Source organism: Cyclopterus lumpus, chromosome 1 (genome assembly GCF_009769545.1).
Source record: "Cyclopterus lumpus isolate fCycLum1 chromosome 1, fCycLum1.pri, whole genome shotgun sequence".
Taxonomy (NCBI): domain Eukaryota; kingdom Metazoa; phylum Chordata; class Actinopteri; order Perciformes; family Cyclopteridae; genus Cyclopterus; species Cyclopterus lumpus.
Genome location: NC_046966.1, coordinates 23,457,231 through 23,476,552, shown reverse-complemented (window position 1 = coordinate 23,476,552; position 19,322 = coordinate 23,457,231). Strand labels below are relative to the sequence as shown.

General features: G+C 41.2%; 2 protein-coding genes across 7 annotated transcripts in view; one reads left to right on the top strand and one right to left on the bottom strand.

Annotated features, from left to right (window-relative positions):
- The window catches only part of LOC117732666 (E3 ubiquitin-protein ligase TRIM21-like), a 703,346-nt gene that overhangs the window by 434,797 nt on the left and 249,227 nt on the right, over positions 1-19,322 (top strand). The window lies entirely within an intron of this gene.
- Positions 438-12,445, bottom strand: LOC117732945 (SERTA domain-containing protein 2-like). 5 transcript variants are annotated; one of them, XM_034536186.1, is made up of 4 exons: positions 12,090-12,406; positions 3,317-3,783; positions 2,823-3,113; positions 1,000-1,145 (listed from the first exon to the last, which is right to left on the bottom strand). In XM_034536186.1, exons 2-4 carry the CDS (start codon positions 3,777-3,779, stop codon positions 1,108-1,110), a joined length of 792 nt encoding a protein of 263 aa, XP_034392077.1. In that variant the 5' UTR covers positions 3,780-3,783; positions 12,090-12,406; the 3' UTR covers positions 1,000-1,107. The 5 variants fall into 5 exon arrangements, with proteins under 5 accessions (XP_034392054.1, XP_034392058.1, XP_034392077.1 ...); XM_034536194.1 differs by having other exon boundaries at positions 2,829-3,113; XM_034536163.1 differs by having other exon boundaries at positions 438-1,145; positions 2,823-3,783; positions 12,090-12,445.

Genomic DNA, 19,322 nt, shown 5'->3' with positions numbered 1-19,322 from the left:
ACACATGTGTATTTTTTATATATATATATATATATACACACACAAGTACACTAGTTTAATTATTAAAGACTAAATAATGAAGTAGAGCTGGTGAATGGAACATTTAGTTGATAAATATAAATTCATCATGCTAATACAAAATTGCCTTTTTAAAAAGAAACCTGATGAAATGTTTCCGCCTCCACATGTACAAGTGATTTATTTAACTTGTTGTTTTTTGGGTGAACTGTCCCTTTAACTGGTTAAAGAATATTCTTCTTGATGTTTGTAAGAAACGAACCAGAAGACAAAAGGTAATAAATAAAAGACAGAGAAGAAGACAAAGATGAGATAATTCTCCTTTAATGTAGAAAATAAAATTACTTAAGTGGAACACCCCCCCCCCCCCAGAGCTGAATCCTCATTTTACACATTAAAATATAATTAAAAATGTCATATTGCATAGGACAAGGCACAGAGTCATGTAACTAACCCCTGCCCTTCTTTTAATGTCCAGAAAAATAAACAATCCATAAGAAATAATAAAATAATAACATTTGGTTTGATGGAAACAAACAAAACACCCCGGAGCCAGTTTTTAAAAATAAAAACACCTGAATTTAGGTTTGGTTAGTCCAATCGTTGTCTTTCTTTTTGCTGATTTTACAGTAAAAAGATAATCAGCTATATTTCCAGTGGAATAATAAATCTACTGCATCTTTTATCCGTTTGTATCGATCTTGTATTGATCAGCGTGTCCCCAATAGCTCTTTACTTCATACTGATTCACGGCCGTATAAAAAAAAAAGATTTGTTTAAATAAATTGTAAATGGTGGCGAAACAACTAGAAAAAGAACAAACGAGAATTAAATCATAAAGACATTTGTGACGTTAAATTAAAAAAAACAGTATGAAAACTTGTACCAACTGCAAAAAAACTGCATATTTTATAGATGCACATGTCAAAAACATAATGTATGAAGACAACTGCGGTTACGTCATCTGTCCAGCAGGTGGAGACAGACGTTACGTCATCTGTCCAGCAGGTGGAGACAGACGTTACGTCATCTGTCCAGCAGGTGGAGACAGACGTTACGTCATCTGTCCAGCAGGTGGAGCGTGAATATTCACGTATCAGGACATGATTGATCCAGGTCTGATCGATCTGATCCATTGAAGACGGATAGGAGGTCCATACACAGACAGCATGTTAACACCAGGGGGAGACAAACAAAACAAACAAACAAACAAACAAACAAGGGTTATGGAGTTCAGAAAAAAAAGTACAAAATAAAATAAACAGGCCCAGTGTTTATCCACATATAACTTTCTCTCTCACACATTGAATTGAGGCCGTTTGCATCGCTGAAATCCTACAAATATTTTACATAGTATTAACAAAACCAAGTCATTTATTAAATGATGGTACTTTTCATCAAAACTGACTTCCAAGTCGACTCAGGAAGTCACTTAATCCTTTCAAAGAATACAGATTTATGTTTTTGTACAAACAAAATTTTAGTGTCATGAGTTACAATAAATATACACAGATCTTGAGAGATAATAAATAATTCATAGAGCTGTGTGTTGGGACGTCTGTTTCACCGTTAAACCTCCAGGTTGAAGCTCTTAAACACTTCATTTTAGGAGGAGACGTTTCATTGGTTGAGTTAAAAGTTAATTAACAAACTTCTTTTTTTTGAAACGGCAACATTTCTGCGTCAAAATGAAAAAGAAAAGTTGATTTTTTTTCCTTCATGCTAAGCTAACGGTGTCAAATCAAGGAAAATGTTGCATTCAGAGGCAACTTAAGAGTTCAATGTTTTTCGTTTCCTACTAATTCTTTGTAGCTTTTTATCTAAAACATTTATCAAAAACACAATTGACTATTTAGATTCTTTACAATGTGATTTTTAGGTTTTAACTCAACCAACGAGATTTTCTCCTCTTTGTGCGTCTGAAACTAAAAGTTTTAAACGACTGCAGTGAAAACAAAACCAATTATGCCAAATAAGTATATTTTTCTTCTTCTCATCAAATCAAAAGAACAAAACAAAACAATTAAATTGACATGTGCGCCAATTTTAAAAAGACTTTCACATTCTTTGTTGACAAAATAAAAGCAGGTCGGACCTTCTGGATTTCAAGATGGTATTACATGATGAAAATTGAGGTTATTAAACTAAAAATAAAAAACCTTCAGAGTTGGTGGCGAGACGTGACCGTGCGATCGAGGTTTTTGATTATTTAAAAAAAAAGGCACTGGGTTGTTTAGTTTTCTTTCCCTAAATGCTGATGAGATCATTTCTTCTTCTTCTCGTTTGTAAAAACGGTAGAAAAGTCTCTTTGTTTTCTTACAATTTGTCGGAGCGGTGGTAGAAAACCGGACGAGAACTTCAACGCCGGCGTTATCGAGCCCGGAAGACGATCCTAAGAACACGCTGACGCGCGCGTGTTTCCGTCCCGTTAGCTAACGTGTAGCTAAGTGCTGCTAGCGTTGATGCTATCGTGATGGGAGGCGTTATTTCACTTCCTGGCTGAGCGCGAAGCAGAGTTCCTTTTAAGGATGGTTCTCCGCCCACGAGGCCGCAGAACGGGTTCTTCCTCTGCCTGGCGAGCGTGTTGGAAGCTTTTCTCAGAAACCTTGTGGAACAACGGCGCCCTCCGGCAATGAGTTGCGCAACGAACGCACGCGTGAAAGGCGGCTCGCAAACCGACGCCCCTGAACCGACGCCCGTGAATCCTCCAGAATAAAACCAGTCGTGACTTTAAAAACTGTACAAAATTAAACAAAAAGTTCATTAAAAAAAAAAAGGACTAAAACGTCCTCTCAGCTGCCCACCAGCACCTCCATGATGTGGTCCAGCTCCGCCAGGTCCATTTTGAAAGGCTGGTTCTGGGCGCCGGCCCCCGCCGCTCCGTACCCCGACATCGACCGCACGAGGTCGTCCGCCATCGTGACGGGGGCCATCTTGGACGGCGGCGCTCCCGACGGCGGCGGGCAGGGGCCGAGGTCGTACATGGACGTGTCGATGTCTGTGAAGAGGACGTCGTCCAGGGCGAAGTCCGTCAGGAAGGAGCCCGTGGAGGACGGCGAGGGAGGAGGAGGAAGAGGAGGAGGAAGAGGAGGAGGTTTCTCCACCTCCTGAAAGACCTCCTCCTTCATGACGACATCAAACTGAACCTGAGGTGGTGACGGCGGGCCCGAGGAGGAGGAAGATGAAGAGGAGGGGCAGAGCTCCTCGATCTCCTCCAGGGCTGAGGAGAAGCTGTCTTTGGGCGACGGCGAGGCCGGCGGCCTTGGGGAGTGGGAGTGGTGTTGGGTGGAGGTGGAAGAGGAGGAGGAGGAAGAGGAGGAGGAGGGCGGCAGCGTGAAGAACATGGGCAGGTCCTCGTCCAGCAGCGAGGCGGGAGTCAGGCAGGAGTCCAGCGGCGTCAGACCCGACAGCGACGACGACAGGATGCTGAAGGAGGAGGGAGGCGGAGGCGGAGCCTGTCGGTAGGCCTCGTCCTCGGTGGCGGGCGGAGCCGCCGAGAAGAAGAGGGCGCCGACGCCTCCTTCCTGCCGGAAGTCGTCGTGGATGCGGCGGATGACGTTGTTGATGAGGACCCGGCGCTGCAGGCCGAGGTCGGCGCCCGTCCGCGGGCCGTACAGCTTCATGAGCGACACGTTGAGCACCGTCTGGCGCTGCAGCGTGTAGGAGGCGTGCGACATGCCGCCGGCCACCAGAGGGCGCCGGTCTTCCTCCAAGACGTCCTCATCCTCGTCCAGTTTCCGCTTCACCCCGTTACCCAACATGAATCTGTGGAGCGGAGACAGAATACTCAGTAAACTTAAACGTTGCATTTAAAAAACTTCTTCAGGGTACAAATATACAGTATTGATAGTAGCAATTAAGGGCGGAGTCAAATTAGGTAATTTGGGTATTTATAAATATCTTTTATGGAACATTTAAAGTCAAATCAATCAAGAATTTGAAACAAAACTTAAGTATTCAGACTTCACAGCAGTAAAGGTACTAATACCACCCTGTCAAGGTACTAATACCACACTGTAAAGGTACTAATACCACACTGTAAAGGTACCAATACCACACTGTAGAGGTACTAATACCACACTGTCAAGGTACTAATACCACACTGTAAAGGTACTAATACCACACTGTCAAGGTACTAATACCACACTGTAAAGGTACTAATACCACACTGTAAAGGTACCAATACCACACTGTAGAGGTACTAATACCACACTGTAAAGGTACCAATACCACACTGTAGAGGTACTAATACCACACTGTAAAGGTACTAATACCACACTGTAAAGGTACTAATACCACACTGTAAAGGTACCAATACCACACTGTAGAGGTACTAATACCACACTGTAAAGGTACTAATACCACACTGTAAAGGTACTAATACCACACTGTAAAGGTACTAATACCACACTGTAAAGGTACCAATACCACACTGTAGAGGTACTAATACCACACTGTAAAGGTACTAATACCACACTGTAAAGGTACCAATACCACACTGTAAAGGTACTAATACCACACTGTAGAGGTACTAATACCACACTGTAAAGGTACTAATACCACACTGTAAAGGTACTAATACCACACTGTAAAGGTACTAATGCCACACTGTAAAGGTACTAATACCACACTGTAAAGGTACTAATGCCACACTGTAAAGGTACTAATACCACACTGTAAAGGTACTAATACCACACTGTAAAGGTACTAATACCACACTGTAGAGGTACTAATACCACACTGTAAAGGTACTAATGCCACACTGTAAAGGTACTAATACCACACTGTAAAGGTACTAATACCACACTGTAAAGGTACTAATACCACACTGTAAAGGTACTAATACCACACTGTAAAGGTACTAATGCCACACTGTAAAGGTACTAATACCACACTGTAAAGGTACTAATGCCACACTGTAAAGGTACTAATACCACACTGTGTACTACATGTAAGAGTCCTACAGTTAAAACCTCACTTCAGTAAAAGTATCAAAGTAAAAGTACTCATAGTGCAATAAAATGTTCCCTGTCAGTGTTTTACTATTAAAGATGATTTCTCTGGATTAATATTACTGCTGTATTAATGTTTATGTCGCATTTTACTGCTGTAGATTGACATATTAAGATATATTGTGTATATTGACATATTAAGATATATTGACATATTCAGATATATTGTGTATATTGACATATTAAGATATATTGACATATTAAAATATATTGACATATTGAGATATATTGACATATTAAGATATATTGACATATTGACATATTAAGATATATTGACATATTAAGATATATTGACATATTGACATATTAAGATATATTGACATATTGACATATTAAGATATATTGACATATTAAGATATATTGACATATTGACATATTAAGATATATTGACATATTAAGATATATTGGGTATATTGACATATTAAGATATATTGTGTATATTGACATATTAAGATATATTGACATATTGACATATATTGATATATTGACATATTGTGTATATTGACATATTGTGACAGACATATATTGACATATTGACATATTGACATATGAACTGAAACACATGCTGAGTGCTGCTGAGAAATACTGAAAGGAGCCGCGTGTCACATGACTTATGACACGGAGAGTTGCGATGGACAAGTCACAGGTTTCCTGCAAGCTGAGCATGAGAAATGTGTGTGTGTGTGTGTGTGTGTGTGTGTGTGTGTGTGTGTGTGTGGACAGTCAGCTGACCTGCTCCCATGTGAGCCACAGTCAGCTGACACCTTCTGACTCCGTGAACAACAAAACACAGGAAACAGGCGACTTCCGTCCTGATGACCACACACACACACACACACACACACACAGACAAACACACACACACACACACACACACACACACACAGACAAACACACACACACAGACAAACACACACACACACACACACACACACACACACAGACAAACACACACACACACACACACACACACACACACACACACAGACAAACACACACACACACACACACACACACACACACACACACAGACAAACACACACACACACACACAGACAAACACACACACACACACACACATGCTGTTTATTGTTTTAGTTAATTTTAGTGACTAGTCATGACATTAATTCTATTGAAGCATTTTAATGTAATCATTAATCATTTAGTGTCGGATAGTTTCATCTATAGCACAGTATCATATTTTACATTGATCACATGTTAAATAAACGTAGTGCAGTCCTTGAATGTACTTAGTAAATGTACTTAGTAAATGTACTTATTAGTAAATGTACTTAGTAAATGTAGTTATTAGTAAATGTAGTTATTAGTAAATGTACTAATTAGTAAATGTACTTAGTAAATGTACTTATTAGTAAATGTACTTATTAGTAAATGTACTTAGTTACTTGCCGATGAAGGCAGCTGTTTGTTGGAGGTCTGTGGCGGTGGGGATTTGAACCTGTGACCTCTCGATTACTCGGCCAACAGGCGTCAGAAAGTGCTGACATAAACTGAATTAAACAGCGCGTGCACACACACACACACACACACACACACACACACATGCTCTCTCTTATACATGATTATTCATCAGCTCTCCCTCCTTCTCTTCACTACTTTAAACCCTTGCGGGGCCCCTCAGAGGGACCATCTGCTCCGACACCCAGAGAGGACGAGGTGAGGAGGTGACGGGGCGAGAGACATAGGAACATAGAGAGAGAGAGAGAGAGAGAGAGACACGCATCCTCCCCCATGTCTGTCTGTCTTCTTTTCCTACAGAAACTTGACTTCTGAATATAAAAGCTTAACCGTAGTGATCGTGAATCCTTACGAATCCAACCGGTTTCTTGTGGCTGACTTTGGATCAGCTGGCTGAGGTTCAAATATCCCCCCCCCATCCTCCCCCTCTGCCAGCTGTCTGTGTAAGATGAGGTAGAAATCCAAAAATAGTTTCAGAAACACTGCAGTTGTGGGAAAAAGGGCAAAAAAACGACCAAAGTCTTTGTCGTGGAGCTATGACAGGTGTGTGTGTGTGTGTATGTGTGTGTGTATGTGTGTGTGTGTGTGTGTATGTGTGTGTGTGTGTGTGTGTGTATGTGTGTGTGTGTGTGTGTGTGTATGTCACATACCTTTCCATTGAGTAAACTATCAGAGCTGGTGTTGTGTTACAGCAGCTCTCGGAGTACAGACTGAAACCTCAGCGTCAACCCATGTGACCACATGACCTCCTGACCCCAGGACCAGGAGACCTCCGCTACCTGGATCTCCATCTTTTTTTCAATTCCGTTTGCACCTGCACCACGTCTAATAGACACGTTTTCACATTTGAGAAGCTGAAACCAGAACATTGTTTTGGCCACTTGTCTTGAGAAGTCACCGATAAAAGTAAAGCTAAAACACAGCTGAGTCGGCTCTTCTAAATTTAGGACTTTCTGCAGGTGTGATTTGAGACATTTCGGGGGTCTGAAAGCCGCTCCCTGCTGCTGCTCCTGGATCAGTGTCGTCACGCAGAGGGGCCGGCGGCGTGTTACTACCACGCTGTGGGGAGCTGCAGCTGCCTCCTCCCCAGGAATGTGTTCTCGCTCGGCGGGCTTCGTGTGTTTAGTCATCCTGATGACAGCCAGCAGCACACTCACACCGACCGCCATCTTTCTCTCTCTCTCTCTCTCTCTCTCTCTCTCTCTCTCTCTCTCTCCCACAAACCGACTCCTGCAATGCAGACGTAGCAACGCTGTGCACGGCCATGCGGCCGCTGAGGCTGCTCGCAGGCCGAGCTGCAGAGTCTTTCAGTCACTCTGGTTTTCACAGACGCCATCGGGGGGGGGGAATCCCGTGTTTTGGAGACGTGCAAATCAAATCCAGATTATAGATCCTGTTTTGTTTTTTTTTACCCCAAATAAACTGTGATAAAGCGTCACGTTCACACTTTTCTTCAGGTTTCTGATCACTACACTTTTGGAGCAACAACGAAATAATTCTCTCTTCGTGATTAAACTGTAGATCCAAGACGGCGTTTTGAAAAGGAAAAGACTTTGGAGCCGCAACGATGAGTCGATCCATTAATTAGTCGATCGACTATTTTTGATATTCAAATAATAATTCATTTTTTTTAGGAGGAATTAAACAATATGATGAACTGCCTTAAACTTGCATTATCTCTCCTGACCACCAGGGGGCGACTCCTCTGGTTGTATAGAAGTCTTTGCTTCATGTGTTAAAGCTGCATTCTCTCTCCTGACCACCAGGGGGCGACTCCTCTGGTTGTATAGAAGTCTATGCTTCATGTGTTAAAGCTGCATTCTCTCTCCTGACCACCAGGGGGCGACTCCTCTGGTTGTATAGAAATCTATGCTTCATGTGTTAAAGCTGCATTCTCTCTCCTGACCACCAGGGGGCGACTCCTCTGGTTGTATAGAAGTCTATGCTTCATGTGTTAAAGCTGCATTCTCTCTCCTGACCACCAGGGGGCGACTCCTCTGGTTGTATAGAAGTCTATATAAATGACTCTACTTCTCTCTTGATTTAGTCCCTCAGTAAACATTGTAAACATGAGTTTATGGTCTCAATCTCTAGTTTCAAGTCTTCTTAGAGTCAAACAGACCATAAATCAGAGTATGCTTTTCATTCTTATCCAGTGTGTTGATTAAGTTTGTGTGTGTGTCTACCTGACTAACAGTGTGTGCGTGTGTTTATGTGTGTCTGTGTGTTTGTCTACCTGACTAAGAATGTGTGTGTCCTTTTGTGTGTGTTTGCCTACCTGACTAAGAGTGTGTGTGTGTTTGTATACCTGACTAAGAGTGTGTGTGTGTTTGTATACCTGACTAAGAGTGTGTGTGTTTATGTGTGTGTTTGTCTACCTGACTAACAGTGTGTGTGTTTGTATACCTGACTAAGAGTGTGTGTGTGTTTGTATACCTGACTAAGAGTGTGTGTGTGTTTGTGTGTGTTTGCCTACCTGACTAACAGTGTGTGTGTGTTTGTATACCTGACTAAGAGTGTGTGTGTTTATGTGTGTGTTTGTCTACCTGACTAACAGTGTGTGTGTTTGTATACCTGACTAACAGTGTGTGTGTTTGTATACCTGACTAAGAGTGTGTGTGTGTTTGTGTGTGTTTGCCTACCTGACTAACAGTGTGTGTGTGTGTTTATGTGTGTCTGTGTGTTTGTCTACCTGACTAATAGTGTGTGTGTGTGTGTGTGTGTGTTTAAGTGTGTCTGTGTTTTTGTCTACCTGACTAACAGTGTGTGTGTTTGTGTTTATGTGTGTCTGTGTGTTTTTCTCCATGACTAACGGTGTGTTTGTGTGTGTGTGTATGTTTGTCTACCTGACTAACAGTGTGTGTGTGTGTGTCTACCTGACTAACAGTGTGTGTGTGTGTGTCTACCTGACTAGCAGTGTGTGTGTGTTTGTCTACCTGACTAGCAGTGTGTGTGATGTGTGTGTGTCTACCTGACTAACAGTGTGTGTGTGTTTGTCTACCTGACTAGCAGTGTATGTGTGTGTGTATGTATATGTGTGTGTGTCTACCTGACTAACAGTGTGTGTGTGTTTGTCTACCTGACTAGCAGTGTGTGTGTGTGTGTATGTATATGTGTGTTTGTCTACCTGACTAGCAGTGTGTGTGTGTGTGTGTGTGTATGTATATGTGTGTTTGTCTACCTGACTAGCAGTGTGTGTGTGTGTGTGTGTGTGTGTATGTATATGTGTGTTTGTCTACCTGACTAACAGTGTGTGTGTGTGTGTGTGTGTGTATGTATATGTGTGTTTGTCTACCTGACTAACAGTGTGTGTGTGTGTGTGTGTGTGTGTGTCTCAGCCTGACATGTAGGAACACGTTGCTGCTGCTCACTGACCTGTTTAAAGAGACACTTTCTTTTTGCATCACTCTGGCAGAGAAAAAGAGAAACGTTCTCTTTAACCGTGTGTTTTCTTTTTATTGTGAAGGTCTAGTTTTGTTATCCGTGTAACTCGGCTCTAAAAATAAGAGACGCGTGTGTCTGTTCCTCATTAGCGCCGAGAACCGTGTTAAAAGGGAAACTCGTAGTCCAGGAAGTGGAGGTGGACTTTACTCACAGAAGAGAAATCCTGTGTGTTTACTGCTACTGACACCTCCTCAACACACTGCAGGATATACCCCGCTGTGTGTGTGTGTGTGTGTGTGTTTTTTTTTTTTAATCTTTCAGTCGTTCCTGAGTCATTGATGACTAAGAGTCTTTTGTTCCGTTTTGTTACGCAAAACTTTCCAGTCTGACGTTACATAAAATCAATAAACCGAAATTTACAGTAAATCGTCATGTCTTTTTGTTTTGTTTTGTTTAACGGTTTAAAAAAAAAAAAAAAGGGAGTGAACCTAATTAAACACCTGATCGTCAGGTGAAAAATCTGAACGCGTCCCAACTCTCTGGTTCACGACCAAATTACCTGCAAATGAACAAAAACGCCTAGCGTGCACGGAGAAGTGACGACGCGGGGTCTCCAACAGCTCGTCGCTCAGGCTCTCTCGTGGCGGCGTCGAGCGTGACTGGCGTCCCGCGGCGTGAGCGAGTCCAATGTCGAAGTCTTACATAATTCACACAAAGTGGCGATTGTGCCCCAAGAGCGAAGCGGACGTATGTCAGTCTGCTTTAACCCCGCCTGCTCCGCTCTTTAAAAAACCGACCGCATTCTTCCCTTTAAACCTGGACTCCGCGCCAAGGAAACATGCAACACGGCGACCTTTGACCCGCCCAGCTGCGGATTGTGTCAACACAACTCTGGGATACTCTGGTTCGACACGCTGCCTTCATACAACTACTGCAAATCACCTTTCGTAACATTACTTTTTCTCTTCTTTTTGTGTTTGTAATAAAACATTTAAGCTTTCCAAGGTGGATGAACACTTTTCTGCCAAACGAGTAATTCAAACAAACATGGACAGCTATACCTGTGATGTATGAACATTGGTAAATCGATCTGTTCACTATATTCTACGTATTAAAATGAAAAAATAAAACATTTGTTGGGTACAGCTTCTCAAATGGGAGTTGTTGTTTTAAAAAAAATATACTTTACACTGTTTTTCTTTTAAATATGAATTTAAAACTTGTGTATTTGTTTATTAACGAGCAGGTCAGGCAAGATATATCAATTTAAGATATTTACTTTGAGCTATTTATAGACAACACAGATTGCTGATTCATTAAAAAAAAGGAGCAATCAATAATAGAGAAAGTTTTAAAGGCCTTTTATAATTAATTAATTCTATTAAAAGGTATGTCCAGTTCAGTACCTATTATGCACACAAAAATATCTAAGAATGAAACTGAAAATATGGAAGTATGTATCTACTGTATGTATATGTAGGCTCCTGGCTCCTTATCCAAACTTAAAACATGAATTATTGCTTTGTTGATACTACATTACATAAACGTGTAATTAAGTACAACAAGAAGACTATGAACTTGTTAACTCCAAGCCCCGATGGGAACATTTAAAACCATTTAAAGTTACCTCCTGACCACCTCTAGCCAACTAAAAACCACAATAGCGTAACTTAAAAAAGCCATTTCCTAGTCCGGGATATGTGCTCACATGCCGGCTCCTTCTCTCCGGCATGCATTAATCACTGCGAGGGACCCGCGGAGCGCTTTATATGGCTGTCAAAGCAGCAGCTGCTTTTCAGACCCACCGGGACCTCCGGGCCACCGGCTGCTCCCCGCCACCTGCCCCGGCCGCTGGGCTCCCTCACCCGGCCACAACCTCCACGCAGAACCGGAGAGGAAAGCGGTTGTTCTTTTTTTTTGTATTAGTATTTAGTATTTTTATTTTATTTTTACATTAAACACCTCAACCGATAAAGGTGTGAACTGAGGTATTACATTAATACATTAATGTTAATTAAATTAATTAAACACTGTAGTAAACGTGTCGTAACGTTTCTTCCTCTCATAAGTTAACGTAACGTCGCGAACCGCTCGCGCCGCTCAGGCTCGCGACGGACCAACGGTCGCCCCGTGGAGGCGGCACGAGGACAAGTTTCAGTGTATTTAAAAGGTGTCGGCGTCCGGTCCGTCACTCACCACATGTAGCTAGTCCCGTCCGGGGTCTCCTCTGCTGCATGGGTGTCGTCGGTGAGGCCAGGAGAGGGAAGCGGCGGACGGTTCGGGAGGAAGAAGAAGGAGAAGAAGATGGAGGATAATTCAGCCGTTAGTCCGTTTGTTTGTTTGTTTGTTAATTATCCGCCGTCGTCCCCCCCCCCCAAGCGGCAGCCTCGACCTCAACGCTCACTGGGCTCCACGCACAATGGCGAAGCGGAGCGGCAGCGGAGGAGGAGGAGGAGGTGGAGGTGGAGGTGGTGGTGTGGTGGAGGAGATGTGTCACCGAGGATCGCCCGTCAAGGCGGCACGAACCGGCCGTTAACACCACTTCCTGTGTTAAAACCTCCAAAATAAAACCAGTTTCCGGGTTTACGGAACTAATCTCGATGCTTTTTGTTGTTGTTGTTATTTTCACTATTTTATGTGCAGACAATATTTATTTGTTCACAAAAAAAAAAAAAAAAACGTAAGCTAGACTTTGATTAAGAAATTAAGAGATAGAAATTTGTATGCATTATCAAATATTGAAAAAATTAATCATATGATAAAGGTTATTGCATTTTAATGAATAAATAAACTGCTTGATCATTATACTAACGGTTTATTCCAGTATCAATAAAAAGAATAAGTAATAATACAACAATTATTAAATAAAATGGGAAAGTCATAAAATAAACACAAAATACGTTGGATTTAAATGACTCATTGATTAAATAAATACATGAATCAATAAATATAATACTGAGTACAGAGGTTACGAATAATATATATAAAAATATCATTATCATTCGTGTTTGATATCTTGGTTATCTTAACTAACATTTAGTGCTGCTTCGAGAATTATTTTCCTATAAATAGAACACATTTGCATATAGTATGACGAATTCAACCAATAGTTGAGCAATCTGTTTACATATATTACTATATAATAATACATATAATACTAATACTAAATACTGTATATACTTGTTAGAGGAATCTAAAGCTTTTAGTTTGAAGGCCAACTGGAAGTGTGCAACATCCTCATCTCACTGTGTTGAGCTTGATGCAGCTCCTGCTGTAGTGTCCACGGCATACTGACAGAATAATGGTACACTGTGGGACCCTTTTGGAGACACTTGATACACAGGAGGACTCACTGAAGGGTTTCATGACGATGAAAACAATCTTACTCACCTGCCACAGTCCCCCGATTCCCACTGAACACCTGCAGGAATGAGGAATACTCCTTTAACAGTAAAAGTCCTGTATTGAAAATGTTGAAAACTTCAGTAAAAGTATGTAAGTATAATCAGGAAAAAATGCACTTTAAGTATTAAAAGCAGTAACATGTAACATTATTATTACTATGCAATAATGTGAAAGCAGGTTTTCACTGTTGTAGATGGTTGAGGTAACTAATAACTAATGATTATTTTTCACCATTAAATCGATTGCATGTTTGGTTTATGAAAATTGTGAAAATTGTGAGAGACGCCTTCAAACAGAGCCAAAAGTGACACCTTCTGTTACGGTCTGATATTTACCGACAGGTGTTTATTCACCAGGTGGCCATCGACTTCTGGGTGGGCAAAGGGCCAAAGAAACCAGTGCATCTCACTCGGAAGATATAACTAAATAAGACCTCGTATTTACTTTACTTTCATAACCGTAGTGTAGCAAATTGTCTTATTCTTTCTTGCTTCTGGCTACAAACAAATACAAACAAGTTGATGTAACAAATATGTCCTTTCATCGATTTACGCTCATCCGGGGAATTTAATCATTTAAACTCTAACGAAGAAATAAAAGATTTGTTCTTGTATTTATTTATTTTTCTGCTCTTAACATATTGATATGCTTCAGTGGTCATACTATCTGTTTAAACATACCTGTATTTCATCTTCCGTCTGAGCCGCTTCATTTAATAAGTGACTGTCACTTTAAGCAAACCCCCCACAAAAGCATGGTCCGCTCTGATTGGCTCGTGAGAAAGAACTGTGGTGCACCTTTGCAGAGGTAAGAGATAAGCCCTTACAAAATGCATATTGCATGTATGCATTAATTTGGGGCATACTACTTCCTCTTAACATTGCACCTTGAACTTTGACCCTCTTGTGGGTGCGTGGGCCCTCCAGATACCCAAATGTGTGTTCGTAAGAAAAGTTCTTCACGATATATCTCCGCTTTAAATAAAAAGAAATAGGATTTGGTGATGGTAGTGTTGTGGTTTTGTATGTTTCCTGAGTCGTTTCCTGTCAACTGTGGAAAAGTATCACTTAAAGCTTCTTTATATTGTAACTATCACAATATTCTCAGCCCCCACAACCTCCTCGGACTGAAATACTTCTTTATTAGTGCACTTTGTTCTTCATTCATTTGATGGTTATAACTACGAGCAATATCCATGTGTGACTTAAGGAATGTATAATACACGTTTTTTGTGTGTTTTATGTTTAGTTACTGCATATATTTTGAGTTTTTGCGAGTCTGGTGTAGCTAAAGAAAGACACAGTCATGTGTGAATACATATAACAAATATTCTACATTTTGGACGTAAAAGTATACTGTATGTGTCAAATATTGTACTCATTTATTAGCACTATATTGTCGAGAACAAGTCGTCCGATTTTAAAGGAACTTCTGATGAACAGCTTAAAAATAACTTGAATAAAATAAATAAAATAAAATAAATTAAATAAATTAAATTAAAATTAAAATTAAAATTAAAATTAAAATTAAAATAAATAAAATGAATAATAATAATAACCTTAAAAAGCCTAAATAAATGCCACAGCCAAAAAATGTACCTACATGATGTGGCCACGCTTGTGTGCAGAGTGGAGGCACCGGGGAAAGGAGGCCTTAACACAGCTTAAGAGCCACTACGAAATGGGGCCGGTTATAAATACCTGCAGGGCTGATGACTGGGAACAGGTGTGTGGATGGGTGGGGCGGCACGGTGACGCGGAGAGGAGGAACACGTTTTAAAAGACGCAAACAACTAGAGGCCGTGGTATCGGTATCGCAATGGGTGCAAAGTCAAGTTTTCTTCAGCTGCTTGCTCAACGGGCCGACTTTCTTTTTTCTTACTGCACCTTCGCTTGGCCGAGGAGAGTTAAACCGGTCGGACGAGTTTCCTCTTTCATCTCCTCCTCCTCCACTCGAGCGCTCGAGGTCCGAGTGGACGGGATCCTCCGTGGTGGGCCGGGTTCCAGTTACAGAGCGGGGACACGACTGTGCAGCCGGACTGCCGGAATGAAGAGCAGGACCAGCACTTGATGAACATGTGAGATGAGATGTCTGGTTAGCAAAGAGAGAGATGGAGGAACGTCATGTCTTCGTTGAAGCTCGGCTTTTTAATCGTACGAGCCTGGATTTAAAGTGTGTAACGTACACAGATTGGAGAGTATTATCATTTAATGCTCCTTTATACTTTTATTTATTCAGTTTTTAAGCATTCTGTATCCATCCAAACAGAAACACGGATGGGAAGAAGGACAAACAGTGAAAAGTACGAGTACACACTGGTGGCTTCGCCCAGTCTGTCGCAACGTAAGCCCCGCCCACCAGCTAATGTTTACGCCGTGGATATGAGAACCTCGTCTCTCCGGGGGAACTAAACCCACAGAGTAAAGAACATTTAAAAAAACGTGGAACCGCCCGAGAGAAAAGCAGGAAAAGTAACTCCGTCTGTCGGTGTCTTTTTCTCCCTTTTGAGTCACTGCTTCAAACACACCGACTTCAAGAGAGGAGGTCAGCGAGGTGTTCGGGACACAGAACAGAGACGCTTTATAACGGCGGCCATCGGCTGGACTGGACTATTTAGCACCACCGGAAACAAGTTGGGACCACGTGTGTAGGATTTAGTGACATCTAGTGGTGAGGTTGAATATTGCAACCGACTAAAATACTCCCTTTCCGAGTGCGTCTCTATTTTATCCGGTGTTTGGTTTGTCCGTTCTGGGCTACCGTAGAGAAACGGTGGGTGCAACAAGGACGCGCTTCCTTTAACGGCGGCTCCTTCTACGCTAACGAGAACACAGCGCTTCTTAGCTTCAGGCGATTAAAACAATCAAGTTTTTCTAACGCCGTTAGATAAACAGAGTAAACAGCACAACATTTCCCTCTGAAACGTAGCAGAAAATGTAAAGTACAAGTACCTACAATCTTACTTATAGTTTATAACGAGAAACATTAGTCGTGTGTTGATTCTGGCGGCCCCTGTGGACGAAGGCGGTAGTGTTTCCGAGCACCAGATTCCTTTTTTTTAGAAAACATGTCATTTTACTGCAGCGGGGGCCTGACAGTCCGCCCCGCTCAGTCCTGGTTCTGGTTCTCCCATGCCCCCCCCTTCCCTTTATTTTTTATAATAAAGGTCTAAATGCTATTAATAAAAACTAATACTGTGAAAGTATCCATGAAGAAATACACACTGTGCCTTTTCACAACCTCCGTGCTCGAGTACACCTCAAAGACGACTTCACAGATTATAAAGATAGTTTAATTAATCTCAGACGACTAATTGGTCATTTTGGTCTCAGTGAACTAAAATAGTAATTTAGTCGATTCAGTCATTTTTTTTTTTTTTTTTTACAATGAAACTGATTTAAAGTGGCGCTTTCGTGTGATTCTTTGTGCAGAAATCCACTAGTCGGCAAAATCGTACATCGGTGTTAAGTCTCACCGAGGAATTTCTACGATGGAATAATTGATTGATGTTCTCGTACAAACTGTTAAATTAAGTTATAACAAAACATTCGATTCTTTTCTCTGCACGAAATAAATCTTCATTTGTAACTAAAGCTGTCAGATAAATGTGAAGTGAAAGTACCTCGACTTTGTACTTTGGACTAGTTTGTTCGCAGTGTGCTGCTACTGTTAATGAGGTGTGTGTGTGTGTGCGTGTGTGTGTGTGTGTTGACAGCTGTGTGACACTGCAGGTTTGTTTCTTTTACAGCGAGCCATCAGACGGATCAGCTGGTGAGCAGCCGACTGACTGTGAGACTGAACTTCACACATGGACTCATAATACCCCCCCCCTCCCCCCATCCTCCCTCTCCCCCCCAACGCACACCCCCATCCTCCTCCTGCAGCAGCAGTGGGGTGAAAGACTTCGGCCTCTGCAGCTGTCACCCCCCCCCCCCTACATCACCCAGCAACCAGCTACAAACTCAGCCGGCAAACAGACCCAGCTCCTCAAACCATCACCCCCATTCCACCACTGCTCCCCCCCATTCCTCCACACCAGAACATCTCACTCTCTCTCTCTCTCTCTTTCTCTCTTTCTCTTCTCACTGTGTGTTTTGTTTTGCAGCTGAAAGCAAACTGGGGGTTCAGCCTCATAAGAGAAGGGGGGGTGGGGGGGGGGCCTCCTGCTCCCTTTTTCCTTTTTATTGCTTAGTTTAATGAGGGAGGACGGCCTCACACAGAAAACAGTGTTTGTGAACACGAGCGTGGCCGTTGGTGGAAGACGTGTTCAGATCCTTTAGTTCAGTAAAAGTACTAATACCACTAAAAGTGTTTAAGTATCCAAAGTAAAAGTATTCGCTGTGCAGTTAAATGTTGCTGTCCGTGTTAGCCTGTTTTTGTATTAATATTATTATTGTCACTTTATACATTTTGCTCCACTACATTTGTCGGGTGACTTTAGTTCCTTTGCAGATTCAGATTAATAATAATTAAAGTAAGACTTTATTGAACCAGTTGCCCAGCAGCACTAACAGTAGCTCCTCCTTTACCAGCTGTGACATTAAAGTCATAAACACATCAATGGATCAATAATTACAATCCAGTAATATTATTCTTTAATCTGCATAAAGAATATTTTTACTTTGGTAGTTTTAAAGGAGCAATATATACGATAATGTGCTGCGTGAAGATGTAATCGACAGTAACGTGTGTAGCAGAGAGGGAAGTCAGCCATGTTGAGAGCCTAGAGAGGCAATCGAAATGGTCCAAATCTTTAAGGTTCCATTTCTATTCTCTCTCTCTCTCACACACACACACACACACACACATAGGGAGAGCGACTTCATTTCCTGCTCAGCTACTTATACTTACTTTATTATCTTTGTAGAGCTAATAGTAACTTGGTGCTCTATTAATGTTCAGAATATAATAAAGAGAACCGTTAAGTACATTTTGATGCCGATACTTTTCTTACTATATTTATCAGAATTCTTCTTTTCCAGAGCTTTCAGCCACATCAGATGAGCTGTTTGCAGGAAGCCGACGTCGCCCCCTGCTGGTGAGGAGCTGGAACTGCACGGTCAGGAGAGTTTGGTGTGTGGTTGGTTGTTTCACGCCTGTGTTGGTGTGTTGTTGTGTTGTTGTGTGTTTAAGTCATGAAGTAAGAGCATTGAGAGCCGCGTGAAAGTTCAGTCTATTTTCTTACAAGACCCACATGTAAACATTCCTTTTGTTATGTATTATACTATTTTATTTAATAACGAATACTTATATTTCCCCTCCATATTATATCTTGTATTCCATAATGTAGTGTAATGTTGTACTGTTTTATTACATCATATATTTGTCATTTTTATAATACAAACAAATGCTAAGTATCATAATATTCTGGTAGATTACTCTTACATGTACTAGACTTTGCTGCTACTAATCAGTGTGTGTCGCTACATATAATATACAATATATTACATATTAAAATAGTTTTCACGAGTTTCATGTACTTATGTTTTACTTTAAATAATTATCTAAGTTTTGTTTGTATCCACCAAAGTTATCCTCGTTAGTATGAAATTCCTCAACGAGTAAAAAACCTTCAGTGAAACACAAAAATAAAACTAACAATGTCATTGTCAAGACAGCTGAAGCTTTATATTTATTGACATAACTTGTGTTTTTTTGCGTGCATTATTTAATGTCGTATGCGTTCAAATTTCCTTCACGTTTTCATTTTGCCTCAAGTTTTTCCGACTGATTGAATGAATAAGAACATAAAGTGTAAAACAATGTCTCTAAATGTGAAATGTGACTTTCTAACCTTAGTGCGAAGTTTAACTGAATTTATGTTATAAGTATGTTTTTCATCCAACTGAGAAATGGAGGCCAAAGGTCACCGTTCCTCTCAGCTTATGAAGAAAGAACAGAAAAGAAAGTGTGCACAAGGACAACAAAATAAAAACACCACGAGGACGAGCAGTTATCAAAGATCTCCTTCATTGTTGTTGTTGTTTTTTTTTTTTTTTAATAGTAGACATTGTGCCACAAAAA